This window comes from Amphibalanus amphitrite, unplaced genomic scaffold (assembly GCF_019059575.1).
Source record: "Amphibalanus amphitrite isolate SeventyFive unplaced genomic scaffold, NRLGWU_Aamphi_draft 000487F_arrow, whole genome shotgun sequence".
NCBI classification, from domain to species: Eukaryota; Metazoa; Arthropoda; class Thecostraca; order Balanomorpha; family Balanidae; genus Amphibalanus; species Amphibalanus amphitrite.
The window spans coordinates 388,217-411,140 of record NW_024881981.1 but is presented as its reverse complement, the minus strand read 5'-3'; the positions used below and the strand labels follow the sequence as shown (position 1 = coordinate 411,140).

Sequence of the window (22,924 nt, the reverse complement as noted above, 5' to 3'; positions counted from 1 at the left end):
GCGCCGAGTCACGGCCTTTCCACGCCTCGTGCCGGTGGTTTCGACATGTCACCTCGCCCCAGTAGTGGGATACGGTGCCGTGGCAGACCAATATAGCTTCGGCCGACCACAACACGGTGCCGAAACCCACTAGCGCTCGCCGCTGCGGCGAGCAGGCAGGGGCAGGTCAGACCGTCAGAATTGGACAGTTGATTGATTATGTCAATCAGTGAGGCAACGAACGTACTGCTCCAGTGTCAGGAATATCACGTCAGCATAAATCAATGTCTACCAAGACTCTGAATATTTGGAAGTTTTTTTTTCAGCAATGATGACATGACGCATTCAGATAGCTCTTTCATGCTTCTTTTTGCCACGATACTATAAGTCTAGTATTCGCCTTGCAAAATAGGGAACAGCATTAGCTGCCACTTTAAACAGGTTAGCCGTTGCATCCGCGCACAATCTGATCCCTCGGCCAATAGTCCGATAAACGTCTATTTGCAGAGTAGTAAACGGCAGGCAGCAGTTGCACGATTTTATGGGCGAATGGGCATTGAGCAGCCATTGAAGGTATCTCAACTAAGATATCGAAAGCCTGCGTCATCAGTCAACGACGTTTCACTCCTGGGTTCTAGCGACACACAAGGAGCCCTCCTCTCTTACCCACCTCACTAATCACTACTGACAACTGAGAACACCTGGGGAACCCAAATTATCTACTGGGAACACCTGATGAACCCAACTCATCTACTGGGAACACCTGGGGAACCAAACTCATCTACTGGAAACATCTGAGGAGCCCGTCTCATTCACTCTATCGAGAGCACCCGTGAATGCCTCGTCGCCCGAGAAGATGAAGCGATGCGGCGGGGTGCCCAACTGCCTAACTGCCCTGGTTTATAGATGAAGGCGTGCGCACGGACGCAGATTGGTTTATGGATGGAGGAGCACATCCGCACGGACACACGTCCGACGCGTGCCCGAACCGACGGCTGGTGTTCATTCCAAGAGAACACTTCAGATGAAACCTTCAGATCATATCACAAAAAGACGAACCGTAGTGCCACCTTTAGCAACTTTAATTGTCGCCACTAAAAATAGCTAGCTTAGGCGCGGGATATGGATTTCATGCCGAAAGTTTTGAGTGATAAGTAGGTATGACCTTGATCAAGATTGACGTTTACATCCTTTTATATTGATGTGTATGCTCTACCGCTCAGTTCAATGGAAAGGCCTCTCTGTATACCAAGCTAATTTGTTCGCGTTCAAGAGGAGCTCCCTGCTCAAGCGGATCCGTAAATTTTGCCACCGTTCAACAGGCAGACTTCCATCGTAATCTTCTTACACCGCACACGCATGACGGCTCCACATCGCCATGCATGACAACAGTGGCGGCGGAACACCTTCAATTAAGGGGGGGGGAGGCAATGCCGACTTTTGGTCCCATTCTTTCCATGCAACGCCCATCAAAATCAAAGGGCGGCACGATGCCCCGGTACCCCCTCGTTCCGCTGCCTATGCATAACGATGACTTTTGTACAGTATGCCTACGTAATTGTTCAAATGTCTAATACGCCAGTTACCTACACCTAATACTAAATTTATAGCTACGGGCGCGCATAATCATAACTGCTCAGAATTCAATAAGTGAGTCATTGCGTCGTTATAGCAAATCTCATCACATTTGTTTGATGAATAGGCACCTCATCCTGCTTATCACAGCCAGTCTCAATACTGTGAAACATGTAATGAATAATGATGCGCTATACATCTCCCGACATTATAGTTATTGTGCTACCAAACGCTGCATTAGGTCGCGCAGAGCTGGCCAATATAACACTATTAGGGGTAAGTAATGGAAGGGCCCGTTCCGCCGCTGCCTACCGTTTTTCGAGCCGTATCCCCAGCCTGCCATGGTGCTGCTCTCTGTCCGCCTCGTACACCCGCGATCCACCGCCACCGACTGACTCGCCGTCAACTGCCGCCGCCGACGGCCGGCGCTCCATTATATCCGGCGCCGCGCCGACGCGCTGCCGACCCCACCACGTGACCGTCGAGCGCGCGCGGCCCCGCCGCCTCCGACGTTTGTCGGTCACGACAGTAGGCCGCGGCCGTCCGACGGGGAGGGCATCGTCGGTAGCGACGGGGACGCGAGTAGGGTCCGACGGGCTTCTGTGTGTGTCTTCGTAAACACTACATAGTCGGGAGTGTTGGTGGCCTTGGTTTACGTAGTAATTCGAGCCCCATAAATTTGGAGTGCGCCGCAGCGGGGGTGCACTTTCCTCCTCCCCCAAGGTTTTCCGTGGATAGCTGAAAAACGAACGGTGGAGCAACGCGCCGCCGTTTTTTGGCACACCTTATCGGGCATCTTTTCCAGCTCATGTGAAAAGTTCAGACCTGGATCATTTAAGGTCAGGTCACCAGGTCACGTAAAGTGACCTAACCTCAAGAACGGTTATACCTAGTGCAGCTGGAAATGAGAGTAAACAGGTATCGCACGAGAGAGCTCAGCTGACACTCCGCGCGTTACACTCGGTGAACTGAAACTCTACGATACACTCCCCGGACGCAGCCGAATTGGCAACTCTACCGGAAAACTCTCGGAAAAACTCTTCACTACGCTAGGCTTACCGACATTTGAGGGGGTTTCGAAGATTTATTAGGCGGGAGGTCCAAAGAATTCCGAGAGCCTAGGGTAATTTTTCTCTCAGAGTGGTAGACATACTTACACCAATGTAGCTTGACCCATTGAATGCTGGCTCTGAAACGTTCAGCAAACGATAAACGTGATGAGTATGCACTTCGGTATGAGGGAAACTTATTCCTCATATTTTAATGTGACCTAAACCAGGTCAATTTTGCGACCTCTCCATAATAAGCAAATGCATCATAGGCGTAGGAATCTCACGAAAAGTGCTTGTGGGGGGGGAGGGGGGCAGCGAAACTTCAATGTCACTTTGTGGGAAACCCAATACCCCTATGAAGATTTTTTGCAGTTTTGTGCTCATCTCGCCTTGCCAAGCCATTTCCTGCTCTTAGTTTTGTACTAAAATAAAAAAAATACACATTTCACTTAAAAAAATGGTCGAAAAGTGCGGGCCATGCCCCCCCCCCGTTCCTACGCCTATGAGCAGATAGGATGATATAAATTATGTCTCTTTTGGAAAATGTTATACATATACAAATGTTATACTTGGGGTTAAACACTTCCTCATGCTGTTGACCGAAAACGTCTTTCAATCCTCGACCGTGTAGGGGGGGGGGTCGAACGGACCTCCCCCCCCCACCTCAGTTTTTCGCGAATAACTCGCGTAAAAAGCGGCCGATCGCGACGAAACGTTCAGTACCCTCGCGTTAAGCAATTTTACACCTACCCTGAAAATTTCATGACCCTGACCCCAATGACCTTTGACCTGTTACCTACTTTTCGAGACCACGTTTGGCCGGAATCGCGATTCGGCGTATGTCGGCTCGCATTAGCTGCGCGTTTGCAGTCTTTCCGTGCTTTCAAGCGTTAAAACATGGGATATGATGTTGCTCCCATGCATTAAGGCCGCCCCACACTGGAACTCTCATGCGGGTTGCGAGTTTGCGGGTTTTGAGTTTGCGGGCATAATACTAATTCATAGAGTGATTAGACCGCTCCCTTATGGTAACTATAGGAATGCAGTGAAGCCGGTACACCTTCAGAAACTTACATATAGTCGCAATACCAGCGCAATGAACCAAAATCCGACTCCAACGAAAAACCCGCAAACCTCGCAGAACTCGCAGACCTCGCAGCGAGGAAAATCGAAAGTTGACTCAAAATCAACTTTTGGAATGCGATGCAAGGTGGTTTGCAAGCTAAAAATATGCAGACTCGCTTGCTACATGGTAGCGTGGGTCACTCAGCTTAGATTGTATGATTTGTTTTTGAAGAAACCCGAAAACTCAAAAACTCGCAACCCGCATGCGAGTTCCAGTGTGGGGCGGCCTTTAGGGTGGGTGTCAAGGTCACCGGAAGGTTAGGTCAGGTCATTGACCTTTGATGACCTCGGTTCACTTTGTCAAATTTTACATGTTTCTAGGCTAGTTTTTTTTTTTTTTTAGCTGAATTCGAATGTCAGGGGCGGTTGCCATTTACTACAAATACCCGGCAAAACCCTTACTGGTTGACCTGACCTGACCTGACTTGACTCGACCTGACCTAAATGCATGAAGGCATCATCTATGATTATAACTAACATGATATTCACGATCAGCACACCGAAAAAAAACAACAGCCACACTCTACTACGTTCAAATAGCTCCCGATTTTCCCGACTTTTGGGTCATTGACCTGTCCTGGAAGGTCAACCGATGACCTAGGACCTTAAAATTGGGCATCATTTCTTCCTCTCGTCACGGGCAGCATGCTCGTTTTTTTCGCGAAGCTCTAGCTCAATCAGGGGCGAAACGGCAAAGGGGGGTCCAACGGATCCCCCCATACATTCGCGGCTGGCAAAACACCCGAGGGTTAAAAAACGGCGACACTTAGGCCAAATATGAGAGCATTGCTCAAAAGACCTTTAGAAGAGATATCGAATGCATTTCTCCGCGGCGTCGTAGCTCTATTCGTTCGTGAGATAAGCAGCGTCTTTTTGTTAACCTCCCTTTTTGTTAACCCTCCCCCTCCCTGCTGGGGAGGGGGGAGGGGGTATTTGAACACTCCCTCCCCCGCCCCTGTAGTTTTTAACCCGCCCCTGTAGTTTTTGGCACACCTTACTATGCATCAATTCTACATATGTTGTGAAAATTTCCGACCAAGGTCATTCAAGATCAGGTCACCAAGTCACTACAAGTGACCTGGTTCACTTAAGTGAAGATGTCATCCCAGATCACGGAAATCTTTTAAAAAAAGTTTCAATGTCTGCCATAGCTAGATCGAGTGACCGATCGCTTTGAAACTTTCAGCGATTGCTAAGAGCAATAGTATGTTCAAAATGCATATCTCGGAATTTTGATATCGGTGACCTTGTCAGGTCAATTTTGCGACCTCCCCAATATAAACAAGTCAATGGGTGAAAGTGGAAAGCCGCCTCTTTTTGACGAAAGGCATTATAAACACTCTCAAACACTGAATTACGAGTAACTTAGACAATGACATACTGAACATGAAAATGGAACCGTGACTTCTGTTTATGCCCCTGAGGTCATCTTAGGTCAAGAATGGTATCTAAAAGTTTTTCGCGAATAACTTTTGACAGAGGCATGCTAGAGCGATGAAAACGCCTTAGATGTGTTCAGCTCGATGATACAGATCGACTGATATGCAACATGACCCTTTCCGGTCAGGTCATGACATTGACCCGATGTCAGATTTTCAAGTTGACATTTCAAATTATGGTTCATTCGATGCGTCTTGACGAGAGAAACGCGATGCCGGTAAAAGAAAGCTGGTGCAAAGCTTACGTCAAAAAGTTATTGCAGAAAAAAAAATCCGAAAAATTGGCTATTTTGACAGTTTTTGCCCACTGCAGGCAAAACCGTTGACGTTATGTCAAATCTGAGAGATATATTCAGAACGAACGTTAATAGGGCTATCGAGTGCGCTTTCCACGACGCTGTAGCTTAATTGATTCCCGAGTTATGCGTTGGCTTCTTGGAAATTGTCGACATTCGACCTGAAAATCGGCGAAATTTTGCCTTCAATGAGCTCTGGTGACCTGACCTTTGACCTGACCAAAAAGTGACCGAGGTGATTTAGACATTATTTTTGGCGCTCTTTCGAACGCCGCCTTCCTTGTATCGCTAGTGGCCCAGGAGTCGAGTTAGAAGGGGGAGTTAATCCCCCGCCCCTCCCCCCCCCCAGCAGGGCGTGGAAATCCAGGACTCCCAGCGGGGCGCGGGTTAAAAAGTGAGCGAAATGTGACATTTGATGACCTCTGGTGACCTGACCTTTCACCTGACCTACAAGGTGATCGAAATAGACTTTTGTTACGCATGCTAAGGCGTAGAAAACCCACTTGGATATCTTCAAGTCATATCTATGCTGTCGTCTAATTTGATCAGGTGAACGGCTGTGCCTAGTTGAGCAAGGCTAAGCATAATGATCCTTCACATAGGAAATGCCCTTTAATCACTATTGATTGTCAACATCATTAGCATTGATGGGTTATGGGTGCATACATCCTCATATTTCTCCAAACGTCGTATATCTTGCACTTTACAGCTGTGGAAAACGAGCGGAAGTGGTGACTATACAGGGCTAGTATGCCTAGCGAGACCGTTAGGCAGCGCCAGCGTTGGTGGCGCTGCGGACGGCGCAGTCCAGGGGGCAGCAGAGGCATGCCAGCTCAGTGGCAAGTGAAGAGTCTCGCTCATGAGGGAGATGCGAACGTTTGGTGGCACTATTTCAAATTATTTTCTAGCTGTCCTAGGAAAGAGGAAGGCATTAGTTGTTCTACTCTTAGCGGCTAGCGCCCGCGAGGATAAACTGTGTCTAGAATAACGGAAATGCTACTCTGAACACCAAAAAGCGATATTCATTAAATATATATGAATATATATTTGCATGCAATGCAATAAAATAGGCCTTTTTGAGCATACACACACACATACCCAAGAATACATCCCTCAACACAAGCTACACAATGGACACCATGCTTTACATAGACATCCACATCAAACTATCCTACCTTACCATTATGCCATTAGCTCTCGATTTTTAACGCTAGCACGCTCGTAGGCGACGCTCTCGCCGAACAGAAAAGTCGACGCTCGTTCGATCCACGGTTGCATTTCGCGGCGAGGGGGTTACGCTACCGTTCAGCTCACGGCTGTCCTCGTCTCGATATCGCTCGGCCATGTTTGGAAAGGTACGACTGACTAGTGTGGCGAGGCTGCGCGCCGGGCTCCCCGCCAGCTGGGGTATGTATGTACCTAGCTGCAGTGTTCCGCGCGGCCGTGGTGGGAAGTCGGCTCTCACCGCCGCGCAGCAGAAAGTTGGCGAATTCGCCGGCCTTTTAACGCTCACATGATTGCAGTTAGGGTCATCCAGCCTATTCGAGGCCATAAAGCAGGTGTTGACCCTTCGCATACGTACGTACCATTCTTCAACACGAGTATGATCTGCCTTCAATCGTCAGTCATCATTCAGGATACCCCGTGGAACATAGCACGGGCAGTCGCGGTCCGCGGATATCCATAGCCCAATCGACTGACTAGGTGCCAGGCTGGTGGTCGCCCCAGCCGTCTTATCTCACACAGTGAGATGCTCCCTCCCACAAGTACGAGTATGATACCAGATACGACAGCGGATGAGCTACTCAGTCTCGGTCGTGCTGAGATCGACTCCGCATACGTTACTGTCAACGCGCAACAGCAGGGGGATCTTGGACCAATGCTGGGCAGTCGTGCCCGCAACCTACATCCCTCGAGCATGCTGACCGCAATACCAGATGACGCTACTGTAGCGGCCAAATGTCCCCGACCTTAGACCATAGCTAAAAGCAGGTTCTCCAGGTACCCCTCTCCGCAACCGCCCGGAGCTCGCAGAGCAATGAAGCTCAGATCGGTGATGCCCAGCAGCTCCCAATCGCATGTGCCTTCCCTTGATTATGTTCAGCGCCAAGAGGAAACCAGCAAACCACCCGGAAAGCGCGTCACGGTTGTCTCCTCCACATGCGCTCCGCTCTCATCAACTTCCGGCTATCTAGATTATAAATGCCATCGAATTTACACAAAGTTAGCCCAGTCTTATCCGGCACACAAACTGACACCGTCTCGGTGACTCCGTTTCAGAGGCTAACTGCCGGGGTGACACAGAGGTTGAAGCGCCACTTGACACACAGGGGTGGTCTAAGAGAGAAAAGAAATAGCAAAAGCCAACGAGTGATACTGGTTTACATGTTTTAATGATTCTTTACACTACAGCTTATCAACAAAAAATGCCCAGAGTTGCGACAACAGGAGCAGCTACTACAACTATAATAAATCGCAAGGGCATGCACAAAAAAAATGAATCACAGGTAACTGCATCGCAGCATATTATGCAAGCGTGAGAAAGAGTAGAAATAAAGCAGCTTGAATCATCTAGCACGCGTTCGTTCGCTGCAGATACCAAAGCCCGAAACAACTGAAGTGGAATATTTGTCTTACTAGCCTTGAGAACAATGCTCTCGAACTATTCGGCTTCGCACAAAAGCAAAATGGTAATTACGCATGCAGAATCGAGCACCAAAAACTGTTGATCCATTCTTTCTTACGTATATAAGTGCTAATCGGTGAGTATATAAAAAGCTCGTCGTTTCCCAGGGCACCCTAAGAACGCCTCTGATCACTAGCAGAGTCCGCTGGTGGCTGCGGCCGGCGCAGAGACCGGTGAGCAGGCGGCTACGGACTAGTATGTGTCCAACAGACGGCATGTGTCAGAAAGACAGGCAAAGGCACTTAATCACTCGGGGAATTCGTAGCCGTGACTTGTAACTCGTGGCCCGTCTGAAGCAGTGATATTTAACAACCGGACCCAACCCATGGCAGACGGTCCGTCCCCACAGAATGCCCAGGTAGAACAAGAAGTCGTCGCACCTCCTACTTGAGATACACGTTGACGATGTTCTCCACCAGCCAGTCAATGCTGAACTGCAGGTGGTCGCCCTCCGTCTCCAGCATCGTCAGCTTGCCGTCCGCGTCCAGCTGCTTCAGGCCCAAGTAGTCCTGTCGGTGGTGGTTCCGTCAGAAGTCAGATGACTCAGTCAGGGGGTAGGACGGGTGAGGTGAGAAAGCAGGACTGGTGATGAGTAGAGGGGACTGGTGAGTGGCGACCGACTGGGACACAGGTGATTAAGAGAAGAGGCGTGATGATGATTGAGGCCTGGGAAGCACCACCAAGCTGCATCTCGACCGTCCTTAGACCCCGCTGTGCAGCTGCCAAACTGAATAACGATAATCACTTCAGGGCACCAGTAAAGTTTTCATCATAGGCCATAAGCCCCTAGAGGAAAGGTTGTATCACAAAGATCGGTTCTTATTACTGGTCTGACTGTAAAGACGGCAGCTGAGCGGAGTAACGCTCCACCCTGGCAGCAACCCGGTGCACTCACCTCAGTGTAGATCGGAGTCTGCTGCAGCGGCACCACCACCTGGTCCTGGCCCAGGGCGTAGAAGCCAAAGTGGGAGGACTCGCGCGGCACCACCATCGTGTCGTTGGAGAACATCACCAGCACCAGGTTCTCCAGCTTGTTCAGGTTCTCCTTGTACGTCTCGTTCTTCACATCCTGCAGGAAAACGACGGTTTTAGATGATGCGTTCAGATACGCCACAAAAAAAAGAAGAAAAAATCAGTGACGACTCAAACTATAGGAAGCGCAACGTTCTCTGTAACGTGGAATAACAACTAGCATCCGCTAACTGATAAATATAATATGAATTTCAATCATCAAATATAGGCAGTTTTCCACCATATTTCCTCAAACTACCTGAGCGAATATACCACCTGTATAGTGTATACTACGAGAAGCTGTACATCAAAACGGTGATAATACAATGCGAGAAAACGCATCCAACGTTTTCTCTCCAGTCCAGGCTGGACTGGACAGCAGATTCAGCTCACCCGTTCGTTGTTGATGTCGGCGAGGAACTGGGACACCTCGACATACTGCTGCTGTTTGAGGGGGTCGTGCCAGTACTGGGCCTGCACCAGATGAGACTGCACGAAACTGAAAATCAGGAGCAGAACGGATAGAGGAACGTAAGATTACGTAAACGCAGCGCGGCGAAAAAAAAAACATGTCAAGCAGCCTACTTACTGCATGTGTATTTTTCAGATAGACAGAAATAAAGATTAGGAAGAGAGGCATATAACTGGAGATAAATGGAGGGTAACCCAACTGAGATTACAGGTTACCTTTCGTATGCTCCGTAGTCAAGCAGCTTCTTGACGACCTCGCACACGCCTTTGGTACCGAGGCAGTGCGGTAGTCCGAACACGCCCTGGTGCTGGCCACCGAACGTGATGAGGTTCTTCATCGGAGGGCTGGGACACCGCTGCGCCACCGCCCGCCTGATGGGGCATGCGACAGGTCAAGGACACATAAATCAGGGCGTGGGCAACAGCCAATTCATTTCTAATGCACAAGTAAACGAATCAAAATTCAACTAAACCAGAAGCGCAGCTTTGTTGTATAGCCAAATCTCTCTGGGCTGGGTAGTTGTTAAAATATCCGGCATTCGCTCCACTCCCCCCTCCCCCCCCCCCACACACACACAAACACACAACCGGCATTTTAGAAGTTATCGAAGTGCGCTGCATAATCTAAATGAGTCAGGATCTGCATAGTGCAAAACAAAGTCCACTTAGCGCTTAGCACTTGCTCTTACTTCGCCCCGTTGCAAACTGGCTTTACTTCAAAACCTGCTGTTGTTGATATGTACACTACACGTCCTAGCCTACTGATCCTCTGATCGTAGCCACAGTGACAGTTTTTCTCTGCTCTCTACTGGACTCACAAAAACTGTCCTCCCTGGGAGAAGCCCATGGCGTTGTAGCCTCCCTGGAGGCTCTCATCAGCAGCGATCTTCTGACAGGCCTCCTCCACTTGGGCGTCGATCGGCATGAAAAAGCCGTTCAGGGTATCCTGAGGAGATAATTTCTCATGAGGTGCCATATTTAGCTGTCATAATTATCTGTATCGGACGTAACTTTTTATGGTTCCCTAATCCCTACATACCATGATTCCGCTATACAGCTGCACTGAATCAACTGTTGCGAAAATGCCGTGAGTGGCATCACTACCCTCAACAGCTCAATAAATAAAATATCTGAGACTCACTTGGATAACACTGGAGCCGATTTCCAGTGAGCGCACATACACGCCAGCTACCTGCTTTTCCAATTCCTCCTTGATGGCACCCATGCTGAATGGAAGGCAGCAGGAGTCTCCTAAAGATGAAAACAAACAAAATATTGACATTATGCACAAACAAATATGCACACGTCAAAACCAGCAGCACAAATGTAGCTAGAAGCATTAATTCTCAAACATATGGAATTAGAGATGTCTTGCTGAATGTGTTCTAATAACGGTGAATGGATACATTCTCTCCTGATCTCAACGAAAAATTGTAAGGCTCGATGGGTGCCACGCAAAGGCTCTCAAAAATGGTCTAAGGCATGCATTTCTTTCAGCAATATAACTAATCATATCAGTATTATCTGAGGATCAATTTTTTTCACGTCATTTTTCAAATGACTTTCATCTGGTCATTTTATGAGTGAACCGTAGAACGGTGCTTGTAAAGGGCACTCGGGAGCATAAATACAATCTACGTTAGAACTGAGTGCGAGAAGCTGTGATTAAGCAGAGAGCTCACCCATGCCGTGCCACATGACGACTGGAGTTGGCTCCTTTGCCGACACTGCCGTTACCAGCAGAAATGCCGCTACAATCACCGCCAAAGTCATGGTGCGTTGAAGAGACGACGCCGCTGTTCTTTCAAATAGTAATTTTCTGATATTTCTGAAAGGTAGGTACCAGAGCGTTCGTTAGAAGACAATATCACGACACGAAGCACAAAAAAAAACGATGGTCAAAATATGTTCCGAGCTCGAAGCTAGATGCCAAAAGCGAGACTGGTGTCTGAACTGAGCTGACTGTGTAATGTGCATTAAAAAACGAATTGGCTTCAAAATTATAACAGCAGAGTCCGCACAGTGCACACAGCGTCGTCCACGACCTAGAATGTTCCCTACAGGATCTCCAAGGAAGGTGAGGAAGATGCCACCAAAAGACTCCTTCAGAAGTAGCGTAGGCCCTGGCATTTTGACCACGAGGAAAGTAAACTCTGACGATCGATGTAGGTGTCATGTAGGCTGTCGGCAAAAGGCAGTGAGAAGGCACTTAGGAGCACAGTCCAGCGGACAGATCGAGAATTCAGCCGGCGTGTGCCGGCTGCCGCCAACTGCACTGAGGCTGCGTGCGTCGCAGATCCGGCACCCTGCCACACTGCTGGCGCCACCTGCAACTCCTGTGAACGGTGCTGCCGCTTAACGTGGCGATACACGCCAACTAGAGATCGCTTATCCCACGGAAACTAGACGACTGGGACGTGGCCAGTGGCAGGGTACATTGAATTGATGTTCTCGCCCCGGTCGTCGCGTGCTGGAACTGGCGAGCCGCCATGAGTCAGTCTACTCATCGGAGGAGCGGCCGCCCAGGTGAGGCCTCAACCCTCGGCGTGGAGAAGATAAGTATGAAAGACCTTGTTGAACGTCGCCAAGCGTCCTTAAGTAATACTGCGGTGGGTTCCTGCCCACTGCGGTATCGAGAATGAGATCGCGAACGACCTGGCTAAACAAGCAGCCGCCCTGCAGGCCCTGCCTTCAAACGACCGCTCGCTGACCCGGGCGGTTCATTGTGCGGCCTCGCGTCAATGGCGCGACAACTGGTCCGAGTCACTATTCAAGCCACTACTCGGGAGCACGCCGCCGCTCCCTATCCCCGGAGAGGACCGAGAGGACGCCGTTTCGGTGCATGGGCGGGCCACTGGGGCCGCTCGCTCCAGTACTCTGCACCGAATCGGCTGTCTCCACTCCGCGGCGTGCCAGTGCCCAGACAAGCGGTGCCCTGCGGCGCTCTGTGCCATGTGCCGAGAAGAGACTGATGTGCTGGAGCACGTGCTGCTCCGTTGCCCTGCCCTCGCTGGCTTCCGTCAGCCTCGAACACACCGCTCGTCCGATATTTGTGACTCCATAGCTTCCGGCCCACAACAGCCAACTGGTGGCTTCTTGTGGTCTGCATTTCATGATCTTGTCAACAATCATTGTGCAGCATGTCCAGGTATCCATTAACTTTTGTCTTTTAATCAGCAGTTAAGAAAAAATAATTGTTCAAATTTGGTAAACCAGGGCACTGTTTGGTCAATGTTTTTATATCAGCGTGCTGTCAGTTTTTCCCATTAGGAAGTTATTGCTGGCGTTTCTTGGCCTCTCATTGGTCTAATGAATAGACCACTTGAATTAGATCAATGATGAGCCAAGAAGTAGCAGCATGCTCGCAGCCTGCTGATAAATAAACGGGGGGCGAGCAGAACTCTGATCTTAAGCCCAACACCATGGCAATGGAAACACGGCCAGGACTCAGTCAGACTCAGTCTTACACCATCACCATGCCTTGGGTGCAATCAAAAATCATTTTAACTTTTCCACGTACAAAGTTGCTCCCTATAAATCCAAGCCAAACAACTATCCAAAACTGTTTATCCAAAAAAAGAAAAACAAACGAGCACAAACAAACAATCAAACAAACGAATGAGAAAACAACAAAAACGCAATGTGCTCTGCCTGCCACACTTACACTGCAAACAACCAACGCAGCCAACAACACAACAAACTTATACGGCCTTGCAACAAACGAGCAAGGCTGGTATAAATGCAATTGCATTGGTAGACACTTTGATCACGTGGCTTGAAAAAAATGCCAAATACGAAAAAATAGGGTCTTCAAAGAAGAACAAATATATGAAATAACCAGTTTATTTTTATCTTTTGTTAAATATTGCGTATATTCGATGTTCGTAGCATATTTCAAACCTTACCTTACCTTACCTTACCTTCACAGTGATCGGGAGGGAAAAGGCCACTTGGCCTGGAGATCCCGTTCTCATCGAGCTCTAGGACTAGGACAGTCTGGGCTCTTATGGGTATGGAATGTCATACTTCAGGCTTTTCCAGTGTTCGTCCAGCCTGGCCTTGAACTGATTGACGCTGGTGGCAGACACTACAGAAGCTGGCAGAGAGTTCCAGTCATTCACGACTCTTGTGCTGAAGGTGTTCCTCCTCGTGAGCGTTCTTGCGTTCGGTTTCTGCAGCTTCCACTGATGTCCCCTTGTGCGGTCGGAGCTGTGTCTGGTCGGAAGCGCTTCAGGATCCACTGACATGCCACCATGGAACAGCTGAAACACTGTCACCATGTCCCCTCGGCGACGACGATAGTACAGCGACGGTATGTCGAGACGGCGCAGACGCTCGGTGTATGGGAGATGTCTGATGGTGTCAACCATGCGAGTCGCTCGACGTTGTACCCGCTCCAACCGTTTCTGGTTGACTCTGCCAAATGGCCCCCATACAATGTTGCCGTACTCGAGGAACGGTCTCACCACAGACTTGTACAGCAGAGGCAGCGTGATCACGTCGAGGGTAGCAAATGAGCGCCTCACAACAGCCAACATCTGGGTCGCTTTTGCAATGGCAGCAGCAGTTTGTTGGTGGAACTTCAGGTTCTCGTCGATAATGATGCCCAGATCCCTCTCTTCGCTCACGCTCTCAATCGCGGCGTTATCCAGTAAGTATGTGTGCTCAGGATTCAGACCTCCGACATGCATCACTTTGCACTTCGACACATTGAAGGGCAACAGCCACTTCTTCGACCAGTTGACCAGAGCGTTGATGTCAGCTTGAAGGCCGGCAGGGTCACCTGTCACACGACGGTAGAGTTTTGTGTCGTCTGCAAACAGCTTGACACAGCTCGACACTTGCTGGGGCATGTCATTGACGAAAATCGTGAAGAGGGCGGGACCAAGGACAGATCCCTGGGGGATACCGCTGGTGACGGGGACCCAGTCAGACCTCGATCCCTGCAGCACAACCCTCTGAGTACGACCAACAAGGAAAGCCTCAATCCAACTCAGCAGCTTCCCCCCGACTCCATAAGCGCGCAGCTTACTGAGGAGTCGCTGATGCGGCACCGAGTCGAAGGCTTTGGCGAAGTCGAGGTATACGACATCAACTGGGTCACCATCTTCCAATGCAGCACTCCAATCTTCCATCACCTCCAGTAGCTGACTGGAACATGATCTCCTCGGGAGAAATCCGTGCTGAGCCGCATGCAGCAGGCCACTGTCCGTGAAGTGTTGAAGAAGATGGTCGCGAATGATGGACTCGAGCACCTTTGACGGAATGGAGGTAAGGCTCACTGGTCGGTAGCTCGCGGGGTTTCTGCGGTCGCCTTTCTTGTATATGGGGACTACTTCGCCAATCTTCCAATCAGAGGGGAGACTTCCTGCTTCCAGTGATTTTGCAAATAGCAAACTCAAGGGTACGGACAGGGGGCCTGCAGACTCGCGGAGCACTCGGGGATGAATAGCATCCGGCCCTGGCGAGCTAGTTGGCTTCAAGACCGCCAGCTTAGCCTCAACTTTCTGTGGCGATACATCCACGTCAACCAGTGGGGGTCCCTGGAAGTTGCATGGCAGAGCTGGGGGAGGCTCAGCTCCCTCTGAGGTGTAGACGCTGGAGAAGAACCTGCTTAGTACTTCAGCTTTTGCTCGGTTGCTGGACACAAGCTCACCGTTGTCATCCATCAGGTCTTCAACACGGCACCTAGTACGCAGCCTAGAGTTGGCGTACCTCCAAAATGCTTTGGGGTTCTGTCTGAGGTTCGATGCCAGCTTTGACTCGTGGTCCCTTCGAAGTTTTCTCGTCAGGCCCCTAAGCTGATTTCTGCACCTCACAAACCGGGCATGATCCACGTTGTCGAGAGTTTGACGGTAGACGCCCCACAGCACCTGCTTCCTCTTTCTCAGCTGCATCGCCGCCCGATTCATGTAGAGGTTCTTCCTGGAGTGGGCGCTTCTCTTGACCGAACAGTCTTCAACGTCTCCGGTGATTTGCGACTTGAACGATTCGTATGCTTCTTCCAGGTCCAAGTTTCTGATATCATCCCAGTTTCGTGACCTCAGGACACCTGCAAGGCGCTCGTAGTTGATGTGTAGAATCGGTGGGCGGTGTGAGGTACACACATCCGCATAGCAAACAATAGTAAATTTCAGGACAACATGATCGCTTCTGGCGAGTCCAGGAAGGTGCTCGAGATTACGAATCATGCCTTCTTCGTTGGTTAACACCAGGTCCAGTACATTTGGAGTTTCACCCAATCGAAATCTAGTAGGAGAGCGGACGTGCTGGAAAAGGAAGCAGTCATGTATCGTGTCGAGAAAAGTTTGTGAAAGATGGGTGTCAGGTGCGTTGGATGCTTCAGTTTCCCAATTGATCTGGGGAAAGTTGAAATCTCCTACAATCACCAGATGCGAGTAGGACATCGAACTTGCCTGTCGAATGAGCTGACCCAGGTGAGTGGCATGCTCTTCATCAGATCTTGACGGACTGCGGTAAACACATCCCAGCAGCAGACAGTCACTCCCAATCAGTGACAGTCTAAGCCACACATGTTCCACTGACGATGAGCTGAGAGAGACTTCTGACACCCTGAGATAATCAGCTGCGTAGATGCATACTCCTCTTATGCCGCTGCATCCAAGATTAGGAGATGATAGCGAGAAATTGGTGTAGAGTGTGTACCCAGGTATGTTGAGGAGAGCGGGGGCTATGGGAACTTTTTGGGCCTTGGGAATTGTCTCTGTTACCATAATCAGATCAGGCTCGTCATTACAGATGAGCATGCACATGTCATCCCGCTTACTCACGAACTGGTCAGCATTTGTGTATAACACACACAGACTCCTGGGCTTGTGGCTAGCTGGAGGCTGACCTAGTCACTTCTGCGCAGCAGGGGCAGAACTGGCCTGTGTTGGGGTGGTGAGTGGTCGTTGCACAGCCTGTGCCCCGCCGTCACCACCGGGGACAGCTGGGGCGCGTGTAGATTCTCTACTTTGAGCCTCTCCATTAGATGTTGCCTGTGCTTGTGCCCCACTGCCACTAGAGAGGACAGCAGGAGCCCTACTGCCTCCCTCCACCACGACAGTGGGTGGTACCTGTACAATTTTCCCCCCTCTGATTGTCAAGTTGGCTTCACCAGCCTTTCTGCGAGCTGCCATTTCTGCTCTCAACTTTTTGCCAGTCTCCCTTTCTTTCTGGGTGAGGTCTGGGGTGATATATATGTTCCCATACTGTTCGGAATGTCGGAGTTGGGGGGCCCCTTTCAGGATGTCATGTTTGCAAGCAGCATTTTCAAGAGTAACTATCAGTAGCCTTGGCTTGCCCTCATACTTCTTACCAACTCTGAATGACTTTGATGCTGGAGCATGGATCTTCATGACATCTTTCAGAATGGTGGTGAAGAGGGCCATGTCTTTAGCCGACCTTTCGCCCACTGTGCTGCCGTCCTGTTCAGGGAGATTGTGTATTACAACATTTGCTTTGCGTCGCTCCTTGTCCAAGTGGTCATCCAGCACCTTTGACAGCTCCTGCACATTTTTCCTGTCGCTAACCTCATTTGCTTTGGGGAGCATGGCTAGCTGAGATTTCACCACATTCGCAATCTCGCTACATGTGCCCTTAACAGTGTCAGCGTACGAAGCTTTGTGTTGCATGACTGACTGTTCGACAACTTTGACTTGTTCTTTGGCCTTTTTTGCATACTCCTGCAGGGACTTTTCCACCTGGTGAGCATGTTCCTTCATGGTTTGCTCCTGAACCTGGACTGAGCTGTCGACCGCTTCCATGTGCCTGATAATCATCTTTTCAAGCTGTCCGATCTTACTTTCAAGGGCAGCCAACATTGGGGGACGATCCTTCCTACTTTTCAGGTCCGACTTACACTTTGAGCACAGCCATGCAAGAGTGTCAAATCTCTCAAGGGCCCTAAGTGCTGCCTTCTGTATTCCCTGGCAGGCACCGTGAAACCAATCATGGCACCTGTCGCATTGGACTCCTGTTTCACCGTCCTTGACTGGGTTACCACAAACTTTGTTAGGGCCCCCTTTGCACACTGCCCCCTCGCTGCCAGTATCGCTGGATGAGCGAGAGAGGGAACTAACTGATTCCTGGCCAAATAACTTGTAAATGCTTTCATCAAGCTTACCGACTGGTTTGCTGGTGGCCTGATCCTTTATATAGGTTTATATAGCCTTGGCCTGATCCATACCTGCACGTTTTTCTGTACCTTCCCCGTCTCGCCCGTCTCCACCACTTGCGAACAGCGTTACCGCTGGCGTCTCGCTGGTTTCCCCAGATTCTCACAAAAATTTCCCTATTTTGAAAATCATTTCCCTAGATGCGGTTATTTTCCTGGATTTTGACGTACTTTCCTCATTTTAACCATTCGTGTTATAGTCGATGCGTCGTAAACAGCAATTAACTACATTCGTTACGTTAACGTAAGAGAGTCTAATGAGGCATATAGCAAATTACTGTATGTGGTAATGGTATAATATAAGTGCGTGGTATATCGTAAATTGTGGTGTGTTCATGTTGCGGGACGCGGGAAACTATACCGTATAGGTAGTGCTGGCGATAAGAGACGAGTCGATGCATTATTTCGCATGCCGTCAGTTTAACCGTAAAGAAGTGAAATGCGCTAGAAATTGTAAAAATCGCGCAAAAACAAAACGTTGATGTAAAAATTAGCCGCACCCGATATGGACAATACAAAGCATGGAAGCAGTTTGTTTTGAAATAATAGCAATTAGCAGGAATCATATATGCATGCATACATATGTAATTAACCCCCTATGTATTTAAAACGAGAGTATCAAACCTGATTTTGTGAAAATTGTTCTCATATTTATTTCATATGACATGCGGAAGAATAATTCATGACAACAATGATTTCGATTGTTGAAAAAACAACAAATTTTCGGGTTTGTGGTATTTCCCTAGATTTCGTGTGAAATCCATATATCCCTAGATCTTCGCTGATTTCCATAGAAAAAGGAAATTTCCCTAGCAGCGGTAACCCTGCTTGCGAAGTCCGTGGCGTCGTTCCCCGCGTCGGGGATCAGGTTTCGTGACGAATCTGGCGCGCGATTCTGCTCCGATTTGTCGTCTCGAAGAGATGCAGAAGGTCGACGCGGTAACACCGGTGAATGTTCGAGAGGCATTTCAAATTCTCATTTAAATTCACCAGAGACCATTTACTGTGTAGACCGATGAAGAAAATTTGCTTCGGAAAATTTGAAAAGCGACCGTTGGAGTTCACGTCAACAGCTGAGTCACAGCAACAGCTGACGAAGGAACAGGGCAGGAGCTCGATGCGACACGTCCGATCCCCACGATTTCCCCAAACCGTCTTATGAGTTGTGTAACCTGGCAGGCAGGGCTGCGGAGTCGATGGATTTTCAGCGACTCCGACTCCGACTCCGACTCCGGCTTTCAAAAACCAGCTCCGACTCCGACTCCGACTCCGGGCAGAATTGTCGACTCCGACCGACTCCAACTCCCGACTCCGACTCCGCAGACCTAGCAGGGCTGCGCCGCGGAGTCGACAGATTTTCGGTGACTCCGACTCCGACTCCGTCTCGGGTTTCTAAAATCGACTCCGACTCCGACTCCGGTCACAACTGTCGACTCCGACCGACTCCGACTCCGACTCCGACTCCGACTCCGCAGCCCTGCTGGCAGGTCCACGGGCCGAAGCTTGAGCTGGTGCTTTTTTCCTCTTGCGGCAGTCAATGAGGTGTATTGATTACGTTGCATATATGAGTGTTCAGTCATCGGATAGTTTTGTGGAAATCTTTGTATGTGTGGTAAACGCATACTATATTCATTTAGTAGTCACAAGCTACCACAATTGTCCTTGTCACGTCGCTTATGTCACAAATCACAATTATTTTTGGCGCGAACGTTGCGAAACGGCCTTGGTTGCGAACCGTTGCGAACCCCTGGTTGCGAACACTTGTCAGTGGGCATATAGGTATTTTTCTTATAATACCGCGTCTTTCGGGTTTTTTGTTGGTTAGATTAGATAAGTGAAATATTTTTATCCTCATTTTCTTTATTGCAACAATCAATTGGCTTCTTTATCTCTGGGTTTGCTATGGTTTGATGGGTAGATTTATTGGAATCAGAATGGTTCTCATTCTCCAATTTCTAGCTGCCAAAGTCAAATTGCTCATGATTCAGATGATTCCATTTTGAAGTTTGGGCCCATGCTAGTTTTGTGAATGTATTGGCTTTCTCTAAGCAGATGATTTTCCCAAGCTCACCTGTTTCCCTGCCCAGCACCCGAGCAGATGGGGAGGGCTGGGACGAGAAGGAAACTGTCGGAAAAATGTGCAAGTAGCAATTTAAACATCTGAGTTGAGATTGCCTTTCTTGCTTTAAGCTTAACGTATTTGAAAACTATGTCCTACTTAGAAATAGTTCATGTAAATACATTGGGTTTTCTGGCTGTATATGGCTTAAAATTGAAATGGCATAAGACCACTGGCCAGCCTTTAATGTGAATTGGTCAGTAAGTTTTGCTCTTGTGTAGCATAGCTAGCATGCCAGTTTCCACCTTCAAAATCCAATAGCATATATTGAGATCACTCAAATAAAAAATGGCATACAAAACATGATATAAATTGCAATCAAACTCCACTAAAATTTGACATTTTAGACTAAAATGTCAAAAGGCCATGAAAAAATGCTTATAAGTATGTGCCTAACCAATGACAGATCTCCACCATCTCAGGACAAATGACAGAGGTCTGAGCTTGAGAACATTCTGAGCATATTTGTTCTTACCTGAGCTAACCAAAAAACTATCCTCACCTGGTATTCTTACCTGGTAGGGTTCACCAAGCCTGGCAGCCCAAGGATGGGCAAGAAACCCAGGATCAAAGGATGTGCCAGTTGAATAGAGTTCACAAGTATAGAGGGTTTGCATAGCAACTGAGGTTAGAGCATCCACATTAAGAGCTCAAGAGAATATACATAAATCAAAAATATATGATAAAAAGTCATTCCCATCAAGTGTTTTGCAGGCTGGTGCAGTTTCTCATGAATGACATTGGACAAGACTCTTAAAGCTAGTTAGGTCTGGTGTGGTCATAACGTTTTCTGAAAGGCTATTCCAGATGTGCATGCATTAGGTATACTCTTTCTCTATAGAGAAAGAGAGATGAGGAACATCTAGCAAAACATGTTACATGCATATCTTGTAACAATGGTCTCGAGTGCAGCCATATACCTACCTAATGGACAAGAGAAGAACATCTTTGGTTTTATATGACTTTTGCCATCAAAGATTTTACATTATTTGATTAAGTCTGGACAATGGTACATGTACAATGTACATGTATGTAAGCCTTCCTGCAACTAAATACCCATCAAGTTTTCTCAGATAAATCTTCTACTGTGTCTAGACCATATCCGTTGGACACATTCCAGTTTTATCAAATCCCCTTGTGTCTGGCATATCTCAAGCAAGAGGCATATTTTATCTGCTGTCTTACATGAGTTTCGAAGAGAAACAACATGATATCAGATGAGCGACCGACAGTTGGCTTAAGATAGCTGACACAATCCTCACTATCATCAGGACTTTTGGGTCTCGAGTGACCTATGTTATCTTACCTGACCTTCAGTCAGAATGGAAATAGGTACCTATGTGAACTGGGTGTACCTGGCTTCTCATGGGAGAAGGATCTCTGACACTTACTGTCATGACATGCATCTAGATATTTTGTTTAAACTCTTTCAGGATTTGACAGTTCTTAATGAATTTTCCTTTTTGTTGTTCCAGGTTTCAGATGAAATAAATCCTGGAATCGTCTTCTCTCTTCCCCTGCCACACTCCACGATGACGATGGACTCTCTGGACATCGCTGGGTCTGCCCAGCAGGAGTTCGTCACTGACAGCAACGAGGCCCTGGAGCTGAAGCTGGTACGCTGCAGAGAGGATCTGGAGCGTGACGATGCCTCCTTCGCCCCAGAAATGTCGCATCAAGTGTTTGGTGATACAGAGACCATCTTTGGCTACAAAGGTCTGCGTGTAAAGCTTTACTACTCGGCAGCCCGTCTTGCTACATACCTCGGCATGACGTACGAGACGAAGATCGACCCTAAAAAGTCGCAGGGTGTTGAACCGGACGAAGTGCTGAAACCCGTGGCTGATAAGCTTCCTCCGAAGTTCTTCACCAACATTGACGAGTTCGTGAAGGCTCTTGATAAGGACGCGTCGTTCCGTCCGTTCGGTGAGCTTCACCATACATTCTCGCCGAATTCGACATCGGACAGCGACGCGTCACGCACTTTCGAGATCTACTACTGCACGGCGCAGACGCCCGGCCTCCGAGAGTACCACCAGGCGCTGCAGACGTTCATCCTGTGGTACATCGATGCTGCCAGCTACATCGACGTGGACGACGACCGCTGGCGGTTCTTCCTCTGCTTCGAACGGTACAGCAGCGCTGAGGGCGAGACGCGGTACGCCATAGCGGGCTACACAACTGTCTACGAGTACTACGCCTACCCTTGCAATGTTAGGCCCCGCATCAGTCAGATGCTGGTGCTTCCACCTTTTCAGAAGATGGGTCTGGGCGCAGAGATGCTGGACGCCGTGTATAGGCACTATATTCCGGACACGCGCGTGATCGACATCACCGTAGAAGATCCCTCCGACAACTTCACGAGGTTACGTGATTTCGTGGATTGTCGCAACTGCGCCAAGCTGGCCGCCTTCCAGCCGAAGAAGCTGATGCAGGGCTTCGTCCCGGAGATGGCCGAGGAGGCCAAAAAGTGCCTGAAGCTGAACAGCAAGCAGGTGCGCCGTGTGTACGAAATCCTGCGACTGAAGGCAACGAACGTCTCCGACAAGGAAGAGTACAGGAACTTCCGCCTGGATGTCAAGAGGCGCCTGTACACGCCGTACCAGAAGGAGGATTCTGACATGAAGAAGCTGCTGAAGGTGCTTCGCCCGGAGGAGCTGGCTCTCTCCGTCACCAGTCGGGAGCAGCGGCTCGAGACGCTGGACCGACTGTACACGCAGCTGGAGGAGGAGTACAAACACGTGCTGGAGCGATTGGCCCACCTCTGAGGTGAGGACGGGCCATGTGCATGATAATTTCCCCATCTTTGGGCGTTTTGGGGTGACGCCTCGGATTTCTACTGTTAATACAATGTACATTTTCATAAGATGACTGATACAGTGCATTTACAGTTTCATAAGGTGAAATGACTGATGGAGTGTGTTGGAAGCGATACCATGTATCACACGTACCTAGCACAAACATTTTGTTTTCACCAATTTTTCCTTGGCCT

General features: G+C 48.9%; 2 protein-coding genes across 12 annotated transcripts in view; one reads left to right on the top strand and one right to left on the bottom strand.

The window, feature by feature from the left end:
* LOC122392448 (palmitoyl-protein thioesterase 1-like) overlaps positions 1–17,881 on the bottom strand; it is a 33,515-nt gene extending 15,634 nt beyond the window's left edge. For 2 of the 8 annotated variants that reach the window (XR_006258518.1, XR_006258516.1), the window contains exons 1-8: positions 17,826–17,881; positions 11,317–11,462; positions 10,776–10,885; positions 10,453–10,580; positions 9,851–10,006; positions 9,557–9,662; positions 9,048–9,221; positions 8,533–8,661 (exon numbers count right to left, since the gene is read on the bottom strand). Coding sequence is in view for 4 of the 8 variants with exons in the window: in XM_043387287.1 (XP_043243222.1) it covers positions 8,536–8,661; positions 9,048–9,221; positions 9,557–9,662; positions 9,851–10,006; positions 10,453–10,580; positions 10,776–10,885; positions 11,317–11,462; positions 17,499–17,515 (963 nt within the window). In the remaining 4 variants the exon portion in view is untranslated. Of the gene's footprint in view, positions 1–1,866; positions 1,994–8,532; positions 8,662–9,047; positions 9,222–9,556; positions 9,663–9,850; positions 10,007–10,452; positions 10,581–10,775; positions 10,886–11,316; positions 11,463–17,498; positions 17,523–17,762 lie in introns of those variants that run through there. The other 6 variants (XM_043387288.1, XM_043387290.1, XR_006258515.1 and 3 more) reach the window with 5 other exon arrangements.
* Positions 17,882–18,715: 834 nt separating this feature from the next.
* On the top strand, positions 18,716–22,807 carry LOC122392447 (histone acetyltransferase type B catalytic subunit-like). Of its 4 annotated transcripts, none has more exons than XM_043387284.1 (2): positions 18,716–18,761; positions 21,408–22,807. In XM_043387284.1, the coding sequence occupies exons 1-2, from the start codon at positions 18,735–18,737 to the stop codon at positions 22,698–22,700; spliced, it is 1,320 nt and encodes a 439-aa protein (XP_043243219.1). In that variant the 5' UTR covers positions 18,716–18,734; the 3' UTR covers positions 22,701–22,807. The 4 variants fall into 4 exon arrangements, with proteins under 4 accessions (XP_043243219.1, XP_043243220.1, XP_043243218.1 ...); XM_043387285.1 differs by lacking the exon at positions 18,716–18,761 and adding an exon at positions 19,485–19,592; XM_043387283.1 differs by lacking the exon at positions 18,716–18,761 and adding an exon at positions 19,488–19,576.
* Positions 22,808–22,924: the final 117 nt, after the last annotated feature.